This window comes from Panthera leo, chromosome C2 (assembly GCF_018350215.1).
Source record: "Panthera leo isolate Ple1 chromosome C2, P.leo_Ple1_pat1.1, whole genome shotgun sequence".
NCBI lineage: Eukaryota > Metazoa > Chordata > Mammalia > Carnivora > Felidae > Panthera > Panthera leo.
In genome coordinates this window covers 152,259,143-152,286,896 of record NC_056687.1, presented here as the reverse complement: position 1 = coordinate 152,286,896, position 27,754 = coordinate 152,259,143, and the positions used below count along the sequence as shown (strand labels likewise).

The 27,754-nt window shown below is 55.9% G+C and overlaps 1 protein-coding gene and 1 long non-coding RNA gene across 5 annotated transcripts; one reads left to right on the top strand and one right to left on the bottom strand.

Moving 5' to 3' along the window:
- Positions 1-27: 27 nt before the first annotated feature.
- On the bottom strand, positions 28-22,221 carry PLCD1 (phospholipase C delta 1). 4 transcript variants are annotated; one of them, XM_042955274.1, is made up of 16 exons: positions 18,546-18,641; positions 18,204-18,338; positions 13,746-13,910; positions 10,128-10,356; positions 4,030-4,159; positions 3,705-3,936; positions 2,942-3,143; positions 2,688-2,832; positions 2,461-2,610; positions 2,204-2,362; positions 1,830-1,989; positions 1,532-1,648; positions 987-1,165; positions 760-892; positions 534-683; positions 28-389 (listed from the first exon to the last, which is right to left on the bottom strand). In XM_042955274.1, exons 3-16 carry the CDS (start codon positions 13,768-13,770, stop codon positions 304-306), a joined length of 2,097 nt encoding a protein of 698 aa, XP_042811208.1. In that variant the 5' UTR covers positions 13,771-13,910; positions 18,204-18,338; positions 18,546-18,641; the 3' UTR covers positions 28-303. The 4 variants fall into 4 exon arrangements, with proteins under 4 accessions (XP_042811208.1, XP_042811206.1, XP_042811207.1 ...); XM_042955272.1 differs by lacking the exons at positions 18,204-18,338; positions 18,546-18,641 and adding an exon at positions 22,090-22,221; XM_042955273.1 differs by lacking the exon at positions 18,204-18,338 and having other exon boundaries at positions 18,546-18,634.
- Positions 17,690-26,215, top strand: LOC122229789. The gene is made up of 4 exons (XR_006207134.1): positions 17,690-17,931; positions 18,300-18,466; positions 18,574-18,717; positions 26,142-26,215. It is a non-coding gene; the product is annotated as an uncharacterized LOC122229789 (long non-coding RNA).
- Positions 26,216-27,754: the final 1,539 nt, after the last annotated feature.

Below are 27,754 nucleotides of genomic sequence, written 5' to 3'. Positions count from 1 at the left end.
GGCATTCAGGGAAAGAGACCACAGGACTCAGTCTTATAATTTTTATAAAAACCCTCAGTCTGGGGCTAGCCAGAGGGCAGAGGGCTGCAGTGTTTTTCCTAACGGAATCGAAGAGAGCTCCAGGGACCGGGCCAGCTCCTGGAAGCCCAGAGAGGCAGCAGCTTTGACAGTATGTTAGAGCTGAAGGCAGTACGGGGCCTCTAGCTCCAAGCGAGAGGCTGGGAGCGGCCACACCAGCCCTGTCCCTGCCTGTGGACAGAGGGCCCGGCCGGCTTGGGGCAGCCGCCTCCAGAATCCCCAAACCTAGTCCTGGAGAGACACCTTCACAAAGAGGGTGGCAGAAGGGTGCTGGTCTCCGTTCTTTGACAAGAGGTGGACGTGGCGGTATCCTGGCAGGTGGATGGGCAGGAAAGAGCACACGGAGAGTTCCGGTCACTGGATGAGGATGCTTCAAGGGACAAGGGCCCCAGCCCAAGAGACCGCAGGCCCTGCCTCCCCGACCTCGCTGTCTCCCCCCCTCAACACACACTCACCCTGCTTGAGGCTGCCCAAGGGGATGGTGCTCTGGCCAATGAAGTCGTTCTTAGAGGAGGCGTCATAATCCTCCACCAAGAAGCGCACGAGGGCGAGCTCGGGCACAACCACCTCGAACTCAAACTCTGTGTCCCACCACGGGTTGAAACCTAGGGGTGCAAGCACCGCGTCAGCAGCGTGGACGCCGGCTCCGGCGGGGGGGCCCCGCCCAGGCCCCGCAGGTACCGTTATTGGTGACCACAGCCGTCTGGCGGCTCGCCGTGTCCCGGCCCACGCCGTGGATCTCCACCGTCACCTTGGGGTCCACGATTGAATTCTTATTCTTGTTGACTTTTGGCAGCTGCTGCCCGGAGATGACCTGAGGAAAGGCAGGGGACCAATGAGGGGTGGGGAATGGTGGTGAGGGAGGAGGGAGGCCCACAGGCTCCTGTCCCTCCCGTGGCCGGCCGTACCCTGACACTGAGCCGCTTCCGGGTCCACCAGGGCCCCTGAGCCAGAGCACGCGAGTTAAAGGTCGAGTTCGGGTCTCGCAGGAAGGCAGGCTTCAGCACGTACCCGCAGGCCCCGTTGTCCTGGAAGCGGCCCTGGTACACATCCATCTCTGGGCCAGGTGTCTGGAAATTGAGGGCCACTGGAGGCGAGACAGAGCAGTCACAGGCTGTGGGCTGGTCTCCGGGGCCCTAGAGCCCGGCCTGCTCAGGGTAGACTGAGGCCTTAGAGGCCCATGGGGAGGCAGAAGCAGGGCCCAGCGCCACTCCAGTGCCTGCTGCCCCCCTGCCCCCCTCCCTGACCCACCACGCCAGCCTCACGTTTTATTGCTGGTGCCAGAACGCAAAGCCCTAGTGTGCTCACGATGAGGTTTCAGACACTGACTTGCTGGCGGGGGGATTATTTTCAAACCGAACCCACGACGCGCTGTGTCTGGCCCCTGGTCCTCTGGCCCGAAACCCTCACCCAGGCCTCCTCCCAGGCCCCGCCGGCCCCCGCCGGCCCATACCGATCTGGCAGCCCCCGTTCCACATCTCCACGGGGCTGTAGTTGGAGGAGTCCGTTCTCCACCCAGCAGGGTAGATCCTGCTCAGGTGAGTCACATTGTGGCGAACAAAGCTGTTTCCTGAGAAGGTGTAGGTGGTCAGAAGTGCACCGCCCCCCCCCCCCAGGAGCCCAGGCCCCCCCCCCCACCAGCTCCATCTGGTGCCGACTCTGCCAGGTCCCGAGCAGGGGGAGCCAGGCCTGACCAGTCCAAACGGTCAGACAGATGGACAGCACCCTGAGGGTGCAGGGCCGGGGCTCACCTGACTCTTGGAGCAGTCGGAGGGCGCGGTTCTCAGAGAAGGACACCATCTCATAGAAAGCCTGCCCTGGGGTGCCGGGGCCGGAGAAGCCCCCAAAGTGGACACTCTTGCAGTAAATGACCATATCGGAGAGCTCCTTCACTAGCCTGAGCTTGTCCTCCTGGGGGCCATGGGGAGGCCCCGGTTAGATTCAGAGGTTGGGGCAGGTGGGCACTGAGAGAGCCAGAAACCCAGACACAGAGACAGAGGGAGACAGACAGAGAGAGGGGGGCAGAGGGTCTGAGTGGCAGCCACAGAGAACTGAGACCAGGCAAACATCCCATGATGGGGGCGGTCCCCGGGGCTGACCCCTCCCCCACAACTCCCCCTCGAACCCTGGGCTTGTGCTGCACTCGGCTCCTCACTGCCTCGTCCTCCATCTCAGCAGCCTCATCCTCATCAGACACGACAGTGGCTTCAGGGCCACCCTCCCCGCCAGGGGGCAGGAGCCCCCCAAGCTTCTTCCCCTTCAGCAAGATCTTCCCCTTCAGTTGCTGAGAGTGGAGAAGCAGCTGGTCACGACCAAGCCAACGGGCCTCCCGGCCAGTCCCCCCTGCCCTCTCATATGGGTACCCCCGTGCCCACCGCGAACCTCAGGGGAAGGCAGGCTGGTAGTGGCCCCGTCCAGCGGCCGGTCCAACAGCATGGGGCCCAGGATGGTGCGCAGGTGTCGCGCCATCACACGCTGCTGCTCCAGGCTGCAATGGTTCTCCAGGGACAGGATGACGGGGTAGGGGGACGCCTGGAGGCCCCAGGGCAGGTTAGGAGGGGGGTGCCGCCCTTACTACGGCCCTCCTCACCCGCCAGGAGCGCGCCCACCTTGAAGGCGTAGTCCCTGATGGCCCTGAGCACGTCGCAGAGGAGGATCTTGGAGGTGAACGTGTAGCCGTGGTAGATGATCGGCTCCAGGTTGGGGCCGTCCCAGCAGTCGAGCTCCAGGCAGCGGCAGCCCTTGCACAGCGCCCTGCGGGTAGGCGTGGCGGCTAGGCCCTCCGACCCCGCCCCGGCCCGGGCCCGCCCCCAGGCTGCCCCGGCCCCGCCCCGCCCCGCCCCGCCCCGCCCACGGGCCCCACCGGATGTAGGCTTCCGTGCTGCTGGGCCCGGTGAGCTGGTCTTCCAGCAGGTAGGTGTTGTGCGAGGAGGACATCAGGTAGTGGCTGAGCGGCTGGCCCATGTCCTGGTAGACCCGCCGATGCGCCAGGCTGAAGGCGCTGCCGTCGGCGGACAGCAGGTACATGAGGAAGCCGTCCTTGGTCATCTGCCGCTGCGCCTTGGCTGCGAGGGAGGAGGCCGGCACCAGTCAGAGCTCTGGAGGCCAGCCGCCTCCCGGAGACCTTCGGGAGGAGCCCCCTGCTGTCCCCGCCTCCCTGTCCCGAGCTCGCCCTGGACGTCTCTCGGAAGAGGTAAGTCTGGCAAATCATCAGGCTGTCATTACCCCAGAGTGGGGCTCTGTCTCTCCCTCCTCCTCCCCCTCCCCCCACCTTCTCGGTCCCCCCCCACACCGAGGCCCCCTCCTCAGTCTGCCTCCTCCTCCTCCTCCTCCTCCGGGCCTCTAGACTGAAGCACAGGGAGGGGCCCAGAATGGGCACAAAGAAGGAAGCAGGAAAAGGGTTTGTTTTTCCGGCCTCCTCTCCTGTTTCCTGGAGGACCCTCAAACCCCTCTGGAGAAGGACCCGAGAGAGGGGTAGTGATGCTGGAGTCCTGTCTCCCATCTGCTTGCCTTCATGGGGCAGGCTGAGGCACCCCCCTTCCCTCCAGCTCCTGACACTCCCCGGGCGTCTCCCAGCCAGTGTAGACCCAGGGAGTGCAGGCTGAAGGCCCCAGCCAGGCCCTCACCCGCCTCGCTGGGTTCATAGCGCTCAATGAGAGAGAGGGCCAGCGCAGGCCCCGCCGCCTCCTCCCGCTGCTGGTGCTGCAGGAACGTGACTAACTGATCCACCGACAGCGTCTCCCTGGAGCCTGCGGCCTCCGCAAAGGTGCGGTCAATCTCCTCCCGCTGGGTCAGCATCTTGTAGAAGGCCTCGATCTCCTCATCCTCCAGCGAGTCTGTCTGGGAGCGGTCACATTCCTGCAAGGCCACGTGGGCGGGGCTCAGCGCATGCTCCCCACTAGGGTCGAGGGCCCACTGCCACACAGAAGCAGCCCTCACTCCCTGCCTCACCCTGAAGATCTTCCGGGCATAGCTGTCATCCACCTGGATGTTGAGCTCCTTCAGGAAGTTCTGCAGCTCCTTGAAGCTCATCTTGTTGTCCTTGTTTTTGTCAGCTTTTCGCAAGCAAGAGTGAATCCAGCTGGGCAAGAGGTAAGGAAAGAAAGAACCCAGGAGCCCTGATACCCCCACGGTCCCAGCTAGAGCCATGTTTCAAGCCCAGGGTGAAGTCCTGGGCCCAGGTGGACTGAGACCACCCACAGACAAAGCCCCCTGCGGGTGCAACTGCACATCAGCATCCCAGGGACAAGATCCGATGGGCTCTTCGGAGAAAATGTTACATCCTATTAAGGGGTCTATTTTCTGTTGGCTGGATTTGAACCTTTTCACATTTCTAAAAACATTTATTTTCTCACTGTGGAAGAGTTCGCTTATAGACAACTTAGAAAATGCAGAAAGTAGGGACGCCTGGGTGGCTCAGTCGGTCAAGTGTCTGACTCTCGATTTCGGCTCAGGTCCTCATCTCACAGACGTGGGATCAAACCCCATATCAGGCTCCACACTGAGCATGGAGCCTGCTTAAGATTCTCTCCCTCTCTCGCTCTCTCTCTCTCTCTCTCTCTCTCTGCCCCTCTCCCCAGCTCTCTCTCTCAAAATAAATAAACATTAAAAAAAAAAAAGAAAGAAAATGCAGAAAGTAAACAAACAAATCCCCCGTAGTTGTATCACCCACAGATAATTACTGTTACCATTTCAAGGTTTGTCCTGGTTTCCAATACATCATTGTTAGCCAACTTGACTAAAGCACGTGAGGCTTATTTTACAGGAAACATCAAAACTTTAAGCCACAGATCAGAAGGTGAGGATATCACAAGCAAAAAACAAAGCCTGGCTCATGCTGTCACGATGGGGGCACTTAGGCCCCCACCTCTCCCTTCTGTCCCCTGTCCCCTCAGACTAGACCTGGAGAAGTCAAGAAAGAGGAACCCCACAGTATATTCCACAGAAATTAGAGAACAAAGACAACGACCATAATTTTTAAAAACCAACAGCAGGTTTTTAGAAAAAGTCGCAAAGGAAACAACATAATTGAGGCCATATAAACTTTACACAATTCTGAGGGTCAAAGAAAGAAAAAATAAAGTCCAGAAAACAGTACGATGACCCTAATAACTAAATGAGAGAAGGACATGAACTGACCTTTTACAAACGTTCTCGGTAATCAAAGAGACTAACAATTTGCAAATGAGCTGCGGTTTCTTAAACTGTAAGATCAGCAATTTCAAAGTATGTTACTTTGAAGGCACGCGGGGGTGAGGTGACACGGACGCTCCCATCTTGCACTTGGACAAAGGAAATCAGTTCAACCCTTAGGAATGTGGTGTAGAGATACAGCTAACGTCTACACCTCTACATCATTTGACTCACTAATTCCACTTCTAGGAATCTATTCGTAAGGAAATACTCCTACTAAATACTGAAAGGTTTTATGAACATAGTTCTTTGCCATGTTACTTGTAGTAGTGAAAGACTAAAAATAAATGTTCACCGCTAAAAGAATGGAGCGCTAACTTATAGGGCATCTACTCAATGGAATATTACAGTCGTTACAGCTGTTTATGGGGAAAGAATTATGATGTAATGTTACACAGAAAGTGGATACAAATGTATGATCTCCACTGTTTTTGGCAAATGCATCATGAGGCAAATTGAAATGCAGAGAAGATTGGGGGCAGAACCCAAATCAGCAGTTTCTGAAGGAGATGGGTTTTGGGGGCCTTTAAAATTTCATTCTAACATAGCCATATTTTATGTATATATTTACATGAGAAAATAATTAGGGCAGAATTCTAGGTAAAAAAAAAAAAAATCACGTTCAGAGTGGTCCAGCCAAGCATGAGGTCCCCCTGCCGACTGCTATTCCGTAGGTTGGAATGGGTTTATGACCTTGGGGTCTGGGCAGCAGAATCCTCCAGAGGGCAGAAGCCTGTCCAAGCACAAGCCTGTACTACAGAATTGGACTTTTAAGAAAGCTCAAAATCAGGTAGATATAGCCTTGAGAAAAAAACACTTAAAACTCTGAACTGCTGAAAATCAGAGAGTAAGGAAATTTAAATGTGTAACTGACACTCTGAAAACGACAACACCATGTTGAAAGAAACTAAGGAAGACCTAAATAAATGGAAAGATACCCATATTTACAGACCACAACACTTGATTTGTTAAATGGGGAATACTCTCCAGATTGATCTACAGATTCAACACAACCCCTATCAGAATCCTGCTGGCCACTTTGCAGAAACTGATCCTAAAATTTATACGGGGCATCAAGGGACCCAGGATAGTCCAAATAATCTCACAAAAAAAAAAAAAAAAAAAGGAAAAGAAAAAAAAAAAAAAGAACAAATTTGGAAGACTCACACGTCCTGATTTCAAAACTTAGTACATGAACTAACTTGGATTTTAAATAAATAAATAAATAAACAAATAAATAAATAAATAAATAAAACAAAAAAACTTGGTACAAAGTTATGGTAACTGAAATGCGGTGCATGCATATGTATCGATAAATGGAATAAAACCGAGTCATTAAATAAACCCTCATATTTATGGTCAACTGATTTTTGATGAGGCTGTAAATACAGTTCAATGAGGAAAGAACAATCTTTTTAACAAATGGTGCTGGAGCAGCTACCTACATGCAAAGAAATGAAGCTGGACCCCCCCCCCCCCCACATCATGCCACAAAAACAAATTCAAAATGAATCAGAGACCTGGGGTGCTTGGCTGTCTCTGTTCATAGAGCACGTGACCCTTAGTCTCAGGGTTGTGAGTTCAAGTCCCACACTGGGCGTGGAGCATCCTTAAAAGAAAAAAAATTAAAATTAAAATTAAAAAGAAAAAAATTAAATTAAAAAGAAAAACAAATCAAACACCTAAATGTAATAGCTAAAACTGTAAAACTTTTAGAAGAAAACATAAGAGTAAATGTTTGTGACTTTGGGTTAAGCAAAGCCTTCTTCGATATAACATCAAAAATCACATCAATGAAAGCAAAAAGTAGCTGAATTAGGCTTCACCAAAACTAAAAACTTGTGCTTCAAATACCATCGAGAAAAAGAAAAGAATCCCCAAAATAGGAGAAATTATTTGCAAAGCATAACCAAGCTGAGACTTGTGTCTAGAATATATAAATAACTCTTAGAACTCAATCATAAAAAGACAAAGAGCCCCAGTGAAAAACTGGGCCAGGGATCTGAGTAAACATTTCTCCAGAGAAGATGGCAGAAAAGCACATTAAAAAAAAACACAAAACACAAAACAAAAAAACACTCCACATCATGAATCAAATGCAAATCAAAACCACAATAAGATACCTATCAGAAACCAAAACAAACCAAAACACAAACCCCAGAAAATAACAAGTGTGTTGAAGACTTGGAGAAAATCGGAATCCTTGTGCACTGTCGGTGGCCATGCAAAGCAGTGCAAACACTATGGGAGACAGTATGGTGGTTCCTCAAAAAGCTGAGGGTAGAATCATATGATCTCGCAGCTCTCCCTCTGCGTATATACCCCCGAAGAACTGAAGGCAGGGTCTAAAGAGGTATGCCCAGAGTAGCATTACGCACAACAGTGAAAAGGTGGAAGCCACCAGGTGTCCCTCAGTGGAGGAATGGATGAACAAAATGTGGTCGGGGCAGACAACGGACTATCCTTATTCCACCCGAAAAAGAATGGAAACCGTGACGCACGCTACAGCGTAGATGAATCTTAAGGGCGTTCTGCTAAGTGAAATGAGCCAGTTGTAAAAAGACAAATCCCGTATGATTCTACTTATCTGAGGTTCCTAGGGTCGTCAAATTCAGAGAGACAGAAAGGAGAACGGTGGTTGCTGGGGGCTGGGGAGTGGGGATTGGAGGTGGGAGGATGGCAAGTTGTTTAATGGATGTAGAATTTCAGTTTTACAAGACAAAAAAAGCTCTGAATGTTGGTTGCACGACAATGGGAATGTACTCAACACTACTACGATAGTTGAAGACGGTAAATTTTATGTTACGTATATTTTACCACAATTAAATTTTTTTTTAAAAAGATCCATTTAATGGGGTGCCTGGGTGGCTCAGTTGGTTAAGCGACCAACTTCGGCTCAGGTCATGATCTTGCAGTTTGTGAGTTTGAGCCCTGCGTCAGGCTCTGTGCTGATGGCTCAGAGCCTGGAGCCTGCTTCGGATTCTATCTCCCCCTCTCTCTGCCCCTCCCCTGTTCACGCTCTGTGTCTCTCTGTCTCTCAATAATAAATAAACATTAAAAAAATTTTTTTCCGAAGATCCATTTAAAAAAGAGCTTAATAGGGGCACCTGGCTGGCTCAGTCAGTAGAGCATGCGACTCTTGATCTCAGGGTTGTGAGTTTGAGCCCCATGTTGGGTGTAGAGATTACTTAAAAATAAAATCTCTTTTTTTTAAGAGCTTAACAACACAAAATGGGCAAAGGATCTAACGGATATTTCTTCAAAGAAGATATACAAATGACCAATAAACACATGTAAAGATACCCGACATCATTAGCTATCAAGGAAATGCAAAGCAAAACCACAATGATGCCGCTTGATACCCACAAAGCTGGCTACAGTAAAAAAAGATAGTAACAAGCCTTAGCGAAGATGTGAAAAGTTGGAACCCTCATACACTGCTGGTGAGAATGTAAATTTCCTCATTGGAGAACAGTTCGGCAATTCCTCGAAAGGTTAAGCATACGGTTACCATGAGACTTATAAATTGTAGGTATATACCACATGAAACTTCTACACAAATGTTCATAGCAGCATTGGTTCATAAAAGCTCCGAAGTGGAAACCCAAATGTCCATCAACTACTGAATGGATAAATAAACTGGGGCATAACCACGCCATGGAATGTTATTCAGCCATAAGAAGGAATGAAGTCCTGATTCATCCATTCAGCATGGATTCGCCTGAAAAACATGCTCAGTGAGAGAAGCCAGTCACAAAAGACTGTATCTTGTACTTAACGTGAGATGCCCAGAAAAAGGCAGACATATAAAGCCAAAATGTAGATTAGTGGTTGTCTAGGGCCTGGGGGGTCATGGGGAGATGGGGAGTGGCTGCTAAGAGGTGTGGGGTTTCTTTTTAAGGTGATGAAATGTTGTAAAATTACTTCCAACTCTGTGAATATACGAAACAGCATTAACTTGTACACTTTAAGCAGGTGAATTACACGGTATGTGAATCATATGTCAATAAAACTGTCATTAAAAGAGGGGACTGGAGCTGGCTCCTCCCTAACCCTATGTACCAGAAGCCCGATCACTTTGAATCCTAGGCTAGCATGTTGTGCACCCAGACCTGGAAGTGAATTTGTTTTAAGCCCACAGGCTGGCCTGCACACCAGGCCCGGGAAAGTTGGGCCCCACTCCCCCCAGAATGGCACAGGGGGTACCAGGGCCTCCCAAATTCCCAGAGAGAAAAAATGTAGTGACTCCAGGAAACATGCTTAAAACACCCAAGGCACGGCCTCTCGTGGAAGCAGGCTGCTGCCGTTAGCCTCACCTGTGCTGGTTATTGGTGGGGAGAAGAGGGGACATTGGGGGGTGCACAGTGTAGGCCAAACAGGGCTCCAGGTACCTTTTCTGCCTCCCTTCAGCTAGGGACTGAAGTGTGTTCCCCCAAATTAATACGGTGAAGCCCTAACCCCCAATATGATGGCATCTGGGGATCCGTCTTGGGGGGCTTAGATGAGGTCACGAGGTGGAGCCCTCATGATGGAATTCGTACCCTTATGAGAGGACACACCAGGGATCGTGTTGACTCTCTCTCTCTCTCTCTGCCATGTGAGGACACAGTGACAAGGCAGTCACCCACAAGCCAGGAAGAGTGCTGTCATCAGAATCCAACCATGCTGGCAACCAGACCTCGGACCTCCAGCCTCCAGAACTGTGAGAAAGTGAACTTCTGTTGTTTAAGCCCCCAGGCTATGCTATTTTGGTGCGACGGCCCGATCTGGGTATCTTCCGTTCCCATGTTGCCCTGGGGATGGCCAAAGCCAGTATCCACAGGCTGGGCCAGGACCCACTGCCACCAAAAGGATACTGCTGCAGCTTCTGCCGCTGGTCCATGGAGCCCGAGTGGTGGATGATCTTGCGCAGACCCTGCACCCAGTGCCGGGCGTCAGCTGGCGATGGGGCGATGAGGTCTAGTGTATTGCGCTGGTCCTTGAAGACGATGGAGAAGCAGCGGTCCTCGGGCACGTCGCGGGCATACTTCTCCAGGCCCTCCGTGCGGTGCCCCATCCGCACCTCCTGAATGTCCTCAATGGAGACTGCAAAAAGGGGACAGGTGGCAGAGGGAGCTGCGAGGCCAGTCCCTGCCCCCCATGCGCCCAAGGCACAGCGTAGGGGCCGGTAGAGCCGAGGCTGGAGCTCTACGATCCAGAGACAAGGAGAGGGACAGGAGGACAGACGAGGTGGCACAGAAGGGAGGAAGGAGGCCAGAGACTGAGGTGTTGGAAGAACGTGAGACACAACTGTGGTGCGCAGCGGATACGCACAGGGAGGGACAGAGGGAGAGGCCGACCTCGGAGAGGGGCACCTGGGACCCCAGCCCTGCTCTTTCTGGACTGGGAGGGTGTAGGACCCCTGGGAGAGTACTGGGGCCGGACAGGGCTTTCAGAGATGGGGGAGACCACTCTGGAGCTTGGAGCCTGTGACAGACAGGAGGCCACAAACCCTCCTCATTGCCCTTGACTTTGTACCATCTTCCCCTCAGACAGCCATGAGAGCCTCCAGGCCCCTCTCCTGACCATCCAGGAGACAGAAGCCATCATGGCCCTGGGGCGTGGGTGCAGAGGGAGAAGTGCTTGCGTTGGAGCGTAGACAGGGCCCTGCCCTGCATGTGTCTGTGTGTGTCCTGACCTCAGAGAACCCCTTGGCAAGGAGGGTGCAGGAAGGCCGTGGCCCTCTAGGACCCCAAGGGGTGCCCCTTAGGATTCTGAGGGAGTACGCCATTCTGTCCTCAGAAGCTGGGGGAAAGGCCTCCCGTCACATTCAAGCCTTCCAAGCTTCAGGGAGCAGCAAGCCCCTGCCTCCCTACTACCCCCAGTGTGTCCTCCCTGGCCTGGCCGTGAGCCAGTGCCACCAGCTGGGCTCACGCTAAGCTGCCCAGCATCAAGGTTCAGGCTCTGCCCCTGCCCCACCCGCGTCCTGAGCCATCCACATCCATCTGTCTCGGGTCCTAGACCAGCTCTGGCTACAAGCTCACCTCTCCTTCCGGTGCCTGCCTGCACCCTGAGTGCCCAGACGCCTCCCAGCCGCCTACCTACAAGCCCTAGGTGTATGACATGTGCCCCCGCCTGGGCAGCAGGCTCTGATGGCCAGACACGTGAGCCCTCGGCCATCTGGGGTGCTGGGGGGTACCTGTGCTTAATCCCTCTGCCCACGGCCTCCTGTGCCGGCGAGGCTCACCCCAGCGGCAGGCAGCTGACCCAGGCTGGGGTGACAACAGGAAACCTGAGCTGTGGAGCTGGGCCAGCACCCCCACCCGCACCAGAGAGAGATTCCAGATGCCTCCGCTGCTGATAATGCCTTGTCTGCCTCTGGGAGCCAGAGTGGGGGGAGTGTGGTAGTGGAAGGGTCAGGGGAAACTTAGCAGGAAGCAGAGGCAGAGAGAACTGGGGGCGCTGCTCCCCTCCTCTGTCACCTGGCCTCAGCTTCCCCGAGGACAGAGCGCATTTGGGGCCAACAGTCTCGCTGCTCACCCAGAGAAGGGAAGCAGCCAACACGGGTGCTCAGTCCGAGAGCTGTCTCAGTGTCTCTGTCACGGAAGAGAGCCTCTTCTAGCCATGTTCCTCACCTGAGCACACCTGGTGCCTGACCCCCCACCTGTCACCCCTGCAGCCCCTCTGCCCAGGCCCCTCACTTGTGCCCCTTCCTCGTCCTCCCCTCTGCATCTTTGCTCACGCTGGTCTCCTGCCTGGGACGCCCCTCCTGCCCTCGTGTTCACAGCTGTCCCAGGATGAGGGGCTCGTCTCCCCAGCCCAGGTCCCCTCCCCTGTCTCCGCCCCCCCGCCCACCGCCACCAAGTGCTGGGCACACAAGTGTACTGGCTGCTGTGTGGGCTCTCGGGAATCCCCAGGGCTCAGAGAACAAGATGCCCCGTTCCCACCATGCCCCCCCCCCCCACCAGCATCTAACAGGAAGCCCCATATCAGGGCAGAGGCCTATGAAGGAGACTGGCTGGTGCCACGGACAGGAAAGGTCTGGGTCGCTTCCATGCTGTGCGGCTGATGTGCACTCGGGTGGTTTTTTGAGAGACTTCAGGCTCCATCCGTTCCAAGCCGACCCTGCCCTGCTCAGAAACTCGTGGCCCATAGCCCCAAGGCCCTAGCCCAGCTCCGCATCCGACCCTGCTCCTACCCCGCCTCACCTCCGGCCTTGCTACAGCCACAGGGCCAGCAGGCCATACTTTCTCAGCTGACTACCTCAGTTTCCCGAGGCCGGCAAACCCTCCCTGGGCACCCTCAGCGGGCAGGCCCTCCGCTTCCTGCTGTCCCCCCTCCCACCCCGGGCCGTCGCCCGTGTCTGATCTCACTCCCAGCCGACTGACCCTGTCTCCGTGTGCCCCCTCCCCCACCCTGCCACTGCCACAGCCAAAGGCAGGGATCTGGGTTGTGTGGAATCCAACGGCAGTGATCTTCCTGCGCGGTCCTACACAACGGTCACCCGCCGCATGTGGCTATTTAGATATAAATTAGTTAAAATTCAATAGAATTAAGAATTCAGTCCCTTAGTCACCCCAGCCACGTTGCCAGTGCCTGACGGCCATAGGTAGCCAGTGGACCTATACTGGACAGCACAGATCTAGAACATTCCTGTTACCAAAGAAGGTTTTTTTGGGGTAGCACTGATCTAAAAATTTCCCACCACGTAAAGATGCGGAGGGGAGCACTCGTGTTGCAGAGTCTTTAGGGCATTCTGTGTTAAGAGGTAGCTGTCTCTGTGAGGGCTTGCTGGAGGGGCTCTCCGTTTACAGGCCCGAGGCTTGGGTTCCTGGGCCTTTTCAGAAGCTGCCAGAAAACCCTCAGGCCCAACACCCTCAAGGGAACTGCCCAGCGAAGGGCTCTCTCTGCTCCGCCCCACCTCTTCGCTATGGCCCCAGTCCCGGGGAGGAACTGCCTCCCGCAGCCCCACCTCGTATCCTGGCCACTGACACCGGGAAGGGCCTTATCTGCCCCCGGACTTTGGGCCTGGCTTGTGGCCTCATTACACCTGGAGTCAAACTCCACCCAACTTCCCTCCCTCCCACATCTGTCTCAGTGGATTCCCTGTGAGTTCAGACAACCCTTCCAGCAACCTCCCTACTTCTGAGCCGGACCTTCCCATCTGTGGTCGTGTTTATATACCCCTACCCCCCAAAGGCCTCGCCGTCTGTGGTCCTCCGTGACCACCCTCTCCGGCCCAGACTAGGCCTCAGTTTCCCTATCGGTGATTTAACAAACTCTTCTCCGCCACCCTTGCCGACTTTCAGTCTCCCCACATCTGGTCCTGGTTGTGTGACCGACCCGGGCCCCACCAGGCCAGGCCTGGGCTTCCCTATTTGTGGTCCCGGTCCAGGATTGACCGTCCCCCACTCCCTGCCCCAACCAGCATCAGTTTCCCCACGCAAACACAGGCTCCCCACTCTGCTCCCACCCTGCGGCCCTGGGATACTCACACAGCTGGGACTCTGGGGTCCGCATGACCTTGCGGGACTCCTGCCAGATGGTCTTGCAGTCTTCCTGCAACTTGTAGAAACGCTCCCTCCGCCATGAGTTGGACTTCACCTTCAGGAGCTGGCTGCCCTTCAGCAGTACCTGTAGGTCCTCATCATCCTGTAGGCCTAGGGGACAGAGCTGGTGAGATGCCACTGCCTCCAGTGTCCCTGCTGCCGCCGGACCCATGCTAGCTACTCCCACCTCTGGACCCTTTCGGAGCCCACTTCTCACCAGCCTCCTCCTCAGCTCTTGGTTCCCTTCTCCCACCTTCACCCAAGCTCCAGCCTGATCCTGGAGCCCTGCCTCCTCCAGGAAGTCATCTCTGACTGCCAGCTGAGGCCATGTAAACCTCAGGACACCCGCCCACTGAACGCCACACTTTATACACCGTGACCTGCCACCCACAGCTGAATGGACAAAGGGAAAGCAGCTAATTCAAGAACATCTGGTTCCTGAGGTTTTTTCGGTGTCCTGAGACAGCCTGGTTCTGTAAGAACCCTCCTGGTCATACTTAGGGATCAGACTGATCTGAAGGAAGCTGGGACCAAAATATCAGGCAGGGCAGGAAAGAAAAGGTCCTGAGGTCAGAGCAGTTGTAGTTCTTGGTGTCAACATTATGGTCGCAGTAGGGCCCTTGTGCCCGTCCCTGCCTCCCTCGCCCCTGCTGCCCCCACCCTAACTTGCACCTGCTCGAGCAGGTCTCTGATCCTTGCCCCCAGGGAGACCAATGAGCCTACTGGGGCCTATGTTTGGCCTGCTGGGATGCCCCTGTCTCTCCCTGCCCGCTTCATCTCTGAGTGTCCTGGGTCGGGGAACCTCAGCGTATCATAGCCCTGAGGCACAGCACAGCCTTCTCAGCAGCTGAGGCAAGACCTGGTCCAGGGCGCCAAGTGACGACCAGAACCCTGGCTGCACGGCCCCTCCTGCCCAGCTGTCTTCAGACACACAGGCTGGCTTGCGTGGCGGGGGCTCCCAAAGATATAATGCCCTTTGTCCTACCAGCTCCAAGCAGGAGGTACCAAAGGGGCACCAGGCCTGGATCCCCGGGAGCCCTCATCCCCAAGCAGACCCTGTATCAACTGTGATCGGGGAGAGACCACTCCCCACCTTAATGACTCATCAACGTAATACAGAGATAAATGCGCCTAGATCTGTATCTGTCACCCAAGCCAGAGGCAGTCCAGCAGCCAGCTCTGTTCAGAGGCAATCGGCCATCTCCCCTCACTCTGTCCCCCAAACTAAAACTAGGTGGCCCTTCGGCGGTCCTCATCCTTCTGCTCCAGCAGAGTGGTGACATCAGGGACCACGTGGGTCCAGTCTGAGGGGCCTGTGACTAGGCCTATAAGCTTTGTTTTTCTGAGCCCAGACCCGCAGCGCCTGATAGGCTCTCCAGCTTTATCCACACTCCCACTGCCCCCACCCCGACCAGCCTTCCCCACACCCCCACCAGACCTACAGAACCTTCTGGACCACTTCCCCAGGCCTCAGCCACCCTTACCCTCCCTATCCCTCCCCGATCTCCTGCCTCCACTGGGGACAGTACCCAGTGCTGAAAACCACCCCCCCCCCACCCCGCCCCATGGCTTTAGGCAGCTCCCCTCTGTCTCTGGGCTTCTGTTCCCCCATCAGCACTGGGTCAGAACAGCATAGGAAGAGGCGTCTGTGGGCCTCCTCAGAGGTGTCTGTCTGATGTGCCTTCTCCCTCCTTTGTCCCAAGTCTCCCCACACTTCTGGGAGACCCCGCTGGGAGACCCTTGGTGTGAGCAGTCCCACTTCAGCCCCTGGGGAGGGTCAGTGCAGGAAAAGGGGGCTCCTGCAGGAAGTCCTAAACTGTCGGCCGTGTCTGTGGCATTGAAACAAGAGGAAGGGGGAAGGGAGTTCCCGGATGCCCGAAGGGAGTCCCCCAGCCTCTGCTGGGGCATTCATTCCGCTGTCCTTTCTGAGGCTGAGGTAGGACTGCCAGGGGCCTCTCCGGACCCTCTGCCTGGCCCCCGCGCCCAAGCCGGGAGCTCATCAGGGCCAGCCGCTGCCACACCACAGAAGGTAATGGGGGGACGGGGTCGGACAGTCGAAGGTGAGCCCCACCCTCCGGCCCTGGAAAACACCGTGAGGAGATGACATGTTCATCCTGTCCTGGAGCCGGGCCGTGGCCCTGTCTGCGGTCAGGCAGAGATAAGTCCCCTGGCTGCCGACGTGGCTTCCGGAACACGGACCTCAGCCCCAAGGTGGGCCTTGATAATCGCCACTGCCTCCTGGGCCATTAGCAAACCTGGGCAGGCACCCCTACCTCTGAGCCTCACCTGCGGCCCTCTTGTCTCTGGGGCCTCTGGGCTGCCCGCCCCACCACTTTTCCTCCCTGAGCACCCGGAAAGTCTACGGACACCCGCGCCCAGCCCCACTCGCTCATCTGTGGTACCTTCTCCTCCTGAGAAGGGGCCTCTGAGCTCAGGGGCCCCTGGGCTGATCTGCAGCCTGCCCCGGCTGGCTACACGCAGCGAGGTGGCCTCTGTGAGTACGGAGGGTGCTGCGGGTGCCAAGAGGCTGAGGGGGTGCCAGGAATCCTGCCCCCATGCACCTAGGGTGATGCATAATGGAGACAAATCGGGTCTGGGACCCACGGCAACGCACAGCTACACAATCACACACTGCCGTCCTCAACATCGCCAGAACATCGTCATAACAATGATAATAACAGCAGCCACCATAACATTAATGGTCAGGATTTGACTAAGATACTGATCTTAGCACGTGTATTTAATCTCCCCAACAACCCTATGAAGAAGGCACTATCATTACTCCCATTTTACAGATGAGGAAACTGAGGCTCAAGGAAGTTACACGGTGGAGTCAGGACTCAGAAGCCTGCCCAAGGGTTAGTGCTAAGAAACACTGCCTTATGTAGTCACTACTCAGGCACAATGAGTAATGTTACAAAGAGCACTGTCAGAAAATCCACGTAACACATATTGTAACACAGAAAAACAGAATCGGTCACCTGGGACACGCGCAGTCACACGGCATCACACTGGATCACACGCTGTCACACTGGTGCCACGGTGTCACACACGTTACATATCATCGCTGCTGCACAGTGGCCCCACTGCCGCACGAGGGACAGAATCACCACTGGGTCACACACTGGGTCACCCAATGTCACATTTGTCACTCACATTTGCACAGCATCACACTGGATCACGTAGTCTCAAACAATCATCTCACTGGGTTACAGAGTCATTACCCCGGGCCACATACCTAGTAATGCCTCAGAAATCTGTAAACAGGAGGGGCTAGGGGTGGCGAGGAGGGCCCTTTGGAGGGGCTCAGGTAGATCAGAAGAGGTAACCAGTCCCCCCATGCTCACTCCACACGCCATCCCTGCAAACACAGCCCCACCGTGGCTCTCACTCACAGAAGCACTGAACATGTCCAATCAAAGGATCGAAGGCAGGAATCCCGAGCTCAGGGACATACGGTCTACCTACATCGTGTCCCAGCTGCCTTCCCAGCAGAGCTAGGTGCCCTCCTGGTCCCTTACCCAGCCTCTGCCCATTGAGCGCTGCCACCTTGAGGCTCTGCTCCTGCAGGTAGAGCTCTCTGGAGCGGGTCCGGCTGCGGATTCCTAGGCATTGCATGACGCTCCCCGGTGCCTCTGCCGCCACCGAGCCTGGCCCGGGACAGCAAAGCCTCTAGAAAGCCCTGGCCGTGGGGGCGGAAGCACCGCCCCGAGAGGAGCAGGGGAGGAGACCGGGCGTGGGGGGCGGGGCCAGAATCCAGAAGGAGGGGCTAACCTGGAAGGGCGGAGCCTCGGCCCTAGAGGCGGGGCGTGAGAGAAATCTGGGCTGAAAGGGGCGGAGGCAGACCCTAAGAGACGTGGCCAGTCCCGGGGGGGCGGGACCTTCGCCCCCGGGGGGGCGGGCCCCAGGCGGGGAGAGGAGGAGCCAGAGAGGCGGGAGTGGGACAAATCCGTAACCCAGGAAGCAGATCTGTGGCGAAAGCCACAGCCCAGAAAGCTGATAGGGGGCGGAGCCACAGCCCCAGAAGTTGGGGTCGGGGGGCGAAGGAAAGGAACCGGGTCTGGGAAGCAACTTGGAGGCAGAGCCTCTCTCAAGGGGCGGAGCCGAGGTCCAGAGGGCAGACCAGGGAAGGGTAAACCGCCCTAAAAACGTGGGGTTCGCGTCGGGAAGGGAGGAATTTCGGCTTTGGAGGAGGTGTCCACCGGGGGGCGGAGACCGAGCCGCGAATTCGAAACACCTGCTGGGGGCCGGGCGAAGGACCAGAAGCTGGAGCGAGATTGAGCAGAGGGGAGACGGGGTGGCGGCGGCCACCGCGGACGAGTCTAGGAAGACGGGATGGGGCGGGTTAAGGAGGAGCCTGGGCTGGAGCCTGGGGCAGACCACCAAGCCTGCCAAGTATTTTACCTCAATTACTCAACGAATTCATTGTAATTCAGCCGGCTGCTGCCTCGCTTGTGAACCTCAGGCGGGCCTGTTTTCTTTTCTCGGTTTCTCCACCAGAGTGGGGTCATCTCCACGGTTGCGAATGCGAATGGAATTCTTGGAAAAAGGCTGATCTTAAAAATGAGCCCATTCACGCAGGCTTGCTTTGATTAACAGACGAGAACTACCGCAACTTTATACAAAACTGGGCCGCCAGTGTGCTCGGGAACAGTGGGACCTTTCATGTAAGTTACAACTTCTCTTTCATGCATCCAGCCCCTACTGTGTGCCAAGGTCAGAACACCACCCAGAGGCCTGACTCACCCTTCTTTTACTCTCCGCCTCTGAATAGTTCCTCCATTCGCCTCACTGCAGCTCCAGTCACCGGCGCGGGCAGTGAGTCACCCTCAAAGCCAGCCATTAGCACAGCCAAGCAAAGCAATACTAACAATAAACTGAAGCGCACAGTGATTTGCCTAAGGTCACGTCACAGAGAGTAAGTACATCGTGAGAACGTGTGTTGGTGTAGATGAGCCGAAATACGGGCACAGGCAACTTGTTCTTTATTTGGAGGGGAGCGGGCAGAGGGCAAGGTAAGCCTGTTTTAGAGAAACCACACAAGGGTTCTCATTCAGAGGACCAAGGACCACCCCCCGACCCCAAGGGCCTATGGATAGAATCACACTTCAGTGTAACTTGCTTCCTTCGAATGCTCATGTATTTTCTTTTATGCACTTAAACACATGACCCTGAGGAGGCGTCCACAGGCTTCATCTGACCGCCAAAGTGACCTATGGCACAAAATGTTAGGATCAGCGTGGATCGGTGTGCCTGTGGGGTATATGGGCCTGGAACTCCGGAGACAGGCAGGTTTGAAACATAACTGAGGTGAACAGGGGGCTGGCCACCCCCACCTGCTATGATGGCTCTGGAACCGTTATCTCTTGAGGGCACTGGCTTTTTTGCCCACCTGGAGCTCCTATGCCCATAAGTGTCTTATCCTTCCGACATCCCCTGCAAATTGATGTTGTATACCATGGGTGAAAAGAAAGGACCCAGAGAGGCAAAAAGACTTGCTCAGGGTCATAACATAAAGAGATGCGAAATGAGGACTGGAGCCCAGGGTTCCTGGGGCCCAGATGGGGGCCCTCCTACAGCCTGCCTTCCACTTTCACAAACGCCAGTTGTAGAGTGGGGCAGGGTGGATTTGGTGTAGGAAAAGTTGGTAAAGGTGGATGTGTTCCGTGAGGGGAGGGCCTGGGAGGTAGTATCCTTTCAGGCACGTTTGGGGAGCTGCTGGAGAGGCTGCGACTGGCTAGGATGCAGGCCTGGCTAGAATGGAGACAGCAGAGGTAGTGCAGGAGGGGAAGGAGGCCAGGGGACTGGAGCATCAGTCTGAGGGCTTCAGAGGCACCAGAAAGAGCCCCTTGGTTCTCGAGTCCTGTTCTGGTCACAATTTTCCTAGCAAGGGACTATCTTATGGTGCCCCCTCATCTCCCAAAGAACGCACAGGGCATGATCACTTGGGGGTGAGCCTCCTGCAGAAACGTAGCCCCTGCTGAGTACCAGGCACTGTTTCCATTGCCTTATACATATTACCGCATTCAGTCCTTACAGCAAGCCTGTGAGGTAGGTAGCATTCGTATCCCCTATTTTGCTGAGGAAACTGAGGCACAAAGAAATCAAGGGATCTGTCTGAGATGAAAAAGTCAAGGCTTGAACTCATATAGTCCGCCTCCAGAATGCATGCCTGTAGACTACACTTCATCCGCATGCATCTGGGGTGAGGACGTAAGGGACACCTCCTATCTAGGTAGGCTGTAGCGCCCTCCCCCCATCCCCACCCCCCCACCCGACCCCAGGCCAATGGAGGGGGCCTTTCTGCAGCAGACTGCCAACTGCCCAAACCAGATGGTGTGGTCCTACAGCACATGTTCAGTGCTGGGGGGCACGAAATATGAAAGGGGTGCAGCGTGGACAATCTGGAACAGCACAGGTCACAGTGACCACCCCTTCCCACCATCAATTCTCCTTGACAGGTTCTTGCGTCCTGATTTGGTTTGTAGCAGGGGGGACAAAGGTGATTAAGGGACGTAATTCTGGGTGATGTGCTAGAAGTAGGAGGGCCTTCAGAGAAACGATTGAGGATTGTAGTGTTCATGACGGCCCCACAGGAAGGGCTGGACAGAGTGAGGCATTTGGGAGGCAGGTCTCAAACCGAAGGGGCCAGTGCGGCCAAACCCACGCCACAGTCCCTCCACATAGCTTCCTCTCCGGGGAAGACACCAGGGAAGAGATATTGCACAAAGGCACAGATGCCCGAGAATGGAGCCCATTCCAACATGAGCTGGGCCAGAGGCGACCAGAGGGCTTGCAGGAGGAGGAGACCTGAGGGTGAGACAGGCATGGAAGACGTGGCAGTGTGCAGGGTAGATGGCACTAACCAAGGGATGAGAGATAAAGCAGAGGTCTCTACTCTGGTGCTCTGAACCATCCAGCCTCCCTTTCTGCCAGTCTGGCAGAAGCACTAAGAACACGTCTGGTCTGAGGAGAGAAGAGGGAGCACTGGAAAGGGGGCAGGAACCCCATGACCCAGCTGGACGAGATTGCCTGGTGGAGCCCAGGCTACTGGTGTGAGGGTAACAGCTCTGGGCACTGAGCAAAGGTCTCTTTGGGCCATGGAGACCACGTGCAGGCCAACTGGGAAACACAAGATAGACTGGGGGCTGGCTGAAAAGAACATCTCCTATCCCCCTGAAACCCAGGGGGTCTCTAGTGGTCAGCTGGAGGGCTCTGCCTTTCTCCTTCCCATCTATTTTCTCCCTGTATGGTTTAGATGGTTGAGTGGTGGACACTGAAGCCTCCAACCCCAGGGACGCCAGAGAACGCGGAGTTATGGTTAAGCAGTGATTGGCGTGAAGGGCAGGGTTTGCTGAATTGGCAGATGATCTCAGGGGCCAGGAGGACAAGATACCCTTAAGTGTGGGTGAGTCCCCAGGGCGGAGCAAAGAATGCCAGACCAGGTTGAGGGTCCTGACCTGCCAGAAGACCGCCAAGGCCCTGCAGTGGGGGAGCCCACAGCTGCTTTTTCTCGGGAGGGACGGCAATATGGCCAGGAGCCGGCCCAGACTGTTTCCCCGGTGGGTCGGAGGGCCAGAACTCGGCTGGACAAAGGGTGAAGCGGCAGGCAGTGCGCGGTGAGACTTGGCCCGGCCCCGCCAGGAGGGTGCGCGGTTACGAGGGTCGCGCTGCTCCTTCCAGCTGGTGCATCGCTGACCAGGATTTCTGCGCGGGGCAGTTACGGCCGCCCAGCCCGAACTTGCACCCCTCCTCCTCTCCTTCCCTCCCCGCTCCTTGCACACCTCCGCCTCTCCTTCCCTCCCCCTCCTCCCCGCGCCACACCCGCTCGGCCAGACGCGGTCCAGGCACGCCTGGGATTTGGGGAGCCTCTCGGGCAGCCCGGACGGGGCGGGGAAAACTTGGTTATTCGTGGATGCTGGTTCCGTCCCTCCTCGGCCCCTCCGTGCGCAGCCGACCATAGAGCCCAGCCTTCTGAGACCAGAAAAAGGCAGAATCTTTCAGGCGGGGTCGGGGGTACCCTTCAGGGAAGTCTTCAGAGTCACGACCCCCCCCACCTCCGGCCAGATCTGGGGGACAAGCCTGGAGACGCCCAAGGTCTTGCGGGGCAGTCCCACCCCGAGAGTCCTGGGCCGAGATTTCCCCAATGCAACAAAGGGGCCGAGAGGCGGGCCCGGGGCGGGGCGGAGGGCAGCCGGAGGAGCCTCGGGCCCCCCGCCCAGGGCCGGGAACGGCTTTCCGCGGGGGTCGGCCCGCTCAGGGTCTGCCCGCACGCCAGCCAGGAACTCACCGTGCAGGGTCAGGAAGTCCCGGCCCGAGTCCATGCCCGACGGGCGGCGCAGCGGGAGGAGGCGCCGCGCGACACACGTGCGCGGCGACTGCGCCGATGGCCTCGGGTCCGAGCCGAGTAAGGTGGAGGGACCCGAAGGGACTGCGGTGGGAGGAGACCGGAGGTGGGCCCGGGACACCGCCCCGCCCCCTGGACCCGCCAACCCGCGTCTCTCCCCGCCCCCTCCAGGGATCGGGGAGGGCCGAGGTGGGGGCCGAGCAGCCCCCCCGAACCCTGGCCCAGGCTAGTGGGCGCGTCCCGGCCAGAAATAGCCAGATTCCTCCCGCTTCCTCCGCCGCCGCCACCCACAGGCCGCGGGCCCTGTCATTACCAAGGGCGGCCCGGCCCCACGCCCTACTTGTAGGCGCCTCGCCAGGGTTGGGGTGATGCTCGAAAGAATCGCGTCATTCTGGGGAAAGGACCGCGTAGCTTCCGACGCCCAGCCGGGCTGCTGCGAAAGGGAGCCTGGGCGGCCGGGCGGCCAGCAGAGGTTCCCCAGAGCCGTACTTTTCCTTCTGCAAAATGCGTGCACGGGCACGGGTTAGGAGGTCCTCGGAGAGGTATGCCTGAACCTCGTCCGAAGGAGGGTACCCTCTTCTCTCGATGGGAAGTTTCTGACCCCAAGAGTGCCTTTGGTGAGGGCTGGGACTCAGGCAGGGAAAGTTTACAGCAATTAGATGCAGGGAACTCAGCTTTGAGCCTCTCACACCCCAACCCCCTGGCGCTCTGTGCGGTAGAGTGGAGGGACGGGACCTAGGGTGGGGTTACATCTCCAGGGTCCCTTCTTTGGGTAGCTTCCCAAGGGGCTGTCTGAACAAGAGGCCCTTATGGTCCCTTGTATCCCCTCAAGTCTTGCAACGCAGACACCCTCTTTATAGGGTACCCAGATACCGCCCCCCCCCCCCCCAGAAAGTCCAGGAATCCTGCTGCCTATCACCCTTTGGGAGAGCCTCCACAAGGCCTCCCAGGATGAAGGGTGCCGGGCCCACCAGTGAGTCATCCAGGCTTCCTGGGCTGGTAAAGCCGATGTGAGAGTCTGGCAGAAGCCCGTTGGACCCCTCTTGGAGGAGGACGAGGCCTGGCTCACCTCAATCCTTCCTCTTCCCGGCCAACCGGGCCTAGGTGGCCTTGAATACCTCAGGGAGGGGTGTAAACCAGAGGGCACATCTTCCTGTTCTGACGGCTGAGACTGGGTCAGAACTTCCAGACTTTGGAGAGCCCCCTCCCTGCCTGTGCCTCCTGCACATAGAGAAGGTCTAGTCCTTTATCTGGCACTGAGTCCAGTGGTCCTGTCCTTCAGTAGGAGCGCCACCCGCCCCTGCCCCTGGCAGGCCTGTCAGAGCCCTCCTTGGTTTCCCTTCCGGTCTGGGATGAGCAAGTCCACACCGGCAGGCCTCACTTTGGAGCCCCCGCCTGCGGGCAGGGTGGATGAGGGGGTCCTTTCTCTGTCCTCACATCTGTCTCTCCCTCTCAATTCTAGGCTAGAACGCATGTCCCCAGGCCTGCCCTTTGGGGAACACTGACTTTCCCAGGGGGGCCCACAATACCCTCTACTCAGCAAGTCAGGCCTCCTCAAGCCCTGTTCCTCTTTCCAGCCAGAGACCATTGAAATTCTGACACCAGCAGTTGCCTTGGCTTCATCTCAAGCATCGTTCCTATTTATTCACGTCACCTCCCAGCTCTGAGCCCCAGGCTCCAAACTAGAGCGTTATTTAGGACCTCCGCCTCTCCCTCTGCCCAGGTGCCTGGGGGGGGGGGGGGGGGGCGCTGCAGCCAGGCTCTTCCTTTACTACCCCAGACCCACCCCACTCAGGCCCTCCTCTGGCATCTGGCCCAAGCAGAGGAGCTGAAGCCTCCTCCCCGGCCTGAGATTATTAGGCATGGCTGACTCAGAGTTGGCACAGGCAACCAGGTTCTGCCAGAAAAGAGGGCTGGGCGATGCCCTGCTCAGAGCAACCAGGCTGCCGCCCTGACCTGTGGGTCAGTCTACACTCCGGGGTACTGTCCTCACCTCCCCTGTCGGCCCCCTCCCTCTCTCACAGGCTGGGAGGCACTCTGCCTGCCAGTGCGGGGGAGTATAGCTATTCGTCTTTGGAGGGGAGGGAGCCTGGAGGGCCTAGCGTGAGGCTTTGTGCCCAACCACAAACCTCTGCCCTAAACAAGCAGGGCCCTCTGTGGGCCCAGCCCTGGCCTGGCGCCTGAATTACCCTCCCCGAAACCCAGCTCTCAGTTACCTCTGCAAGATGCCCTGAGATCCTGGTGACTCACAGGACTTCTGGCAAGCTCAGTTAGTGTGCAGAGAGGGGCCGTGCATGGCCAACCATGTTGTCCTGTGGTGGAGTTTCAGGCATCTTGCCACCTCAGTGGACCATCCTGTCTTCAGTGTGTGTGTGGGGGGTGGGGGGGTGGGGAGGGGTGCAGGAGAAGGGGGCTTCTGGGATGACTGGAGACAGGGGACACCTAGTGAGACCTAGTATTAGGGTCGTGCCTACCTCCAGTCACTTCCCAGGCCGCTCCACCACTATTCATTCTAGAGGCCTGGGGAGAGAGAGGATCAAACCTGAATGTCAACTTTCGGGACTGTCGGGCTCCTCTGTGTTTCAGGACTGGCCCCGCCCACCCCATCCCCCCGAAATGCAAACCTAGGCAACTTTGAGTAGGTGCAGTGGTTTATTCCGCCCTTCCTGGTCTTAGAAGCCCCTGTCCCAGGGCACGGGGATGAGGGGCTCTTTAAATCAGCTGCGTGGCTTCCTGTTGTGACACTTTGAGCAATCCCTTCATTTCTGTGAGCTCCACAGTCAGGAGCTGCAGTTTCCCTTGGAGTCCACTGAAATGACAGATGTCCCCTACCTGGTACAAGTAAGTGCCTGCTGGACGGACGTAGACTGGAATCCTCTCTCCCCACGGCTGTCCCCTACCTGGCCCCCTCTACTGAGCCTGGTGGTCACAGAGCCCAGCCTCAGGCTCTTGGTCTAAGGGCGTGCCCTGATGCTTGCGAGGCCTGGAAAACCCCATCTGAGCCCCACTCCAGAGGGTCCTGGACCCAAATCCGGACGCACTGGGAGGAAAGGTGAAGGCGGCCTCTCCCAAGGAAGCGGCTAGGGCAAGGGCAGGTGCTCAGATCATGCCAGGAAGACAGTACTGACCGTGCAGGGATCCAGGATGCTGGGATGGACCACAGGGTGTCAGGGCCCATTGGTCATCCCAGGATGATATGGGACGACTTGGGTTACTTTTCCATAATTATATTTGTGAGATTTTCATTGTGTATTTGTTTGTGAACATAACTGCGATGTTTCTTTCACTGTGGACCAGGTCCCAATGCTTGCCCCAACCCTATACCACCCCACAGGTGTGGGGAAATACTCAGGAGACTGGCCCTCAGACCCCCCTGGGAGGGAGGAGCACACTTACGTCCGTGAACTGGAGAGGACCCTGCTCTGCTATTTCATTTGTTCAACAAACATTTATTGGGCGCCTACTCTGTACCAGGCACAGTTCTAGAGGCTTGGGAATCGTCAGTGAACAAAATATACTCCAAACCCCTGTCCTCATGGAGCTTAACTTCTAGTAGGACAAAAAGAGACGCTATAATAAACATAAGAAGTGAGTTGTATATTACAAGGTGTGTAAGGTGAGGGAATTCTGGAAGGGAGAGGGTTCAATTTTAAATGGGCTGGATCTTACAAGGCAAGTGACATTTGAGCAAAGACATGTAGGAGAGCCTTTCGGGGATATCTGGGAAAGAGGATTCTGGGCAGAGGGGACAGGAAGTGTCGAGGCTGAGGCAGGCGTGTGGCTGGTGTGTTGGGGGACCGGCAAGGAGTCCACTGTGACTGGGGCAGAGGGAGAGAGATAAGGAGAGGAGGCGAGAGGTAATGGGGACCAGGTTCTGCTGGGCCTTCTAAGGGCTTCCACTTTTACACTGGGAGAAATGGAGAGCCCTTGGAAGGTTTCAGGTCAAAGAGGGACATGATCCCACCCGTGTTTTCAAAGAATCACTCTGCCTGCAGGGAGGAGTATCATGGAGGGACAAGGGGTGAAGCAGGGAGCCGGGTGAGGAGGCCGTCGCAGTAATTCAGGTGATGGAGATGGTGGCCCAGACCTCGGCGGTAGGACTGGGGGTCAGAGAAGCGGTAGGACTCTGGATACAGTCTGATGGGAGAGCCAGCAAGCATTACCAGTGGGGCCAGTATGATCAAGACAGGAGTCAAGGATGACTCCAAGCTTCTGGCTGGGCCTCGGAAGGAGGCAGCTCCCAAAACCCGAAATGGAGAAGACTGAGGAGGAGGAGGGGCTCTACTCCGGACATACTAAGTTTGAGATACCTTCAGATGGCCAAGGTGACATATCAAGGACATGATGGATGTACAAATGTGGAGTTTTGGAGGCGGGTGCAGGCTGGGAATAAAATCTGGAATGTGGTTGAAAACATGTTGAAAACGTCCATCAGCTCTCGCATAATGCTGGTGGAGATCTGCTCTGGGATAATCTTTCTGGAGGCCAGTTTGGCAGCATCTGAAATAGTAACAAGGACACACCCTTTGGCTACGCAATTCTAGTTCCGTGATATTATATTATTATCTAACTCTGTGATATTATCTGTATATTACATACAAAAACATTGTACAAGGTGAAGGGCGCCTGGGTGGCTCAGTCGGTTGAGCATCTGACTCTTGATTTCGGCTCAGGTCGTGATCTCACGGTTCGTGAGATCGAGCCCTCCATCGGGCTCCGTGCTGACAGTGCGAAGCCTCCTTGGGACTTTCTGTCTCCCCATTTCTCTCTGTTCCTCCCCCACTTGTGCTCGCGTGCGTGCGCACACTCTCTCTCTCTCGAAATAAATAAATAAACTTCAAAAACAAAACAAAACAAAAACATTGTACAAGGTGAAGGTCATTAGGGGGCACCCGATTGAATAATTTAAGATATTTTCATACAAAGCCATACAGAGAAAGACAGATACCATATGTTTTCACTCTTATGTGGATCCTGAGAAACTTAACAGAAACCCATGGGGGAAGGGAAGGAAAAAAAAAAAAAAAAAGAGGTTAGAGTGGGAGAGAGCCAAAGCATAAGAGACTCTTAAAAACTGAGAACAAACTGAGGGTGGATGGGGGGTGGGAGGGAGGGGAGGGTGGGCGATGGGTATTGAGGAGGGCACCTGTTGGGATGAGCACTGGGTGTTGTAGGGAAACCAATGTGACAATAAATTTCATATATTGAAAAAAAAAGATATTTTCATACAGTGAGTGGGCCTGCATTTGTTTAAAAGAAACAAAAGTTCTGGTCAGCAGAACAGATTGTGACAAAGTGAAGAAGGCAGCTCAAGGGATTCTCTTTGTGCCAAGAGGTCTGCCTAGGGGAGGAGGCCGGAGAGTGGCGCCAGCGAGGGCCCCGGCCCCTTGTTTCTCCTGGGGCCGGGTCTGAACCATTTCCTTAATTGGTTCAGTCAGGGGGCAAACAGAAGTCGAATGCCGGAGGCAGAATCAGGGATGGATCCAGCTTCTCAGGCAGAGGGAGACCAGTCCCAGAGGGAGACAGGGGTGGATATGGGGGAAACACAGAGGAGGGGGAAGCGAGGCAGGAGTGGAAGAGGGAGTGGCCTATATTGCTGAAAGGTAGA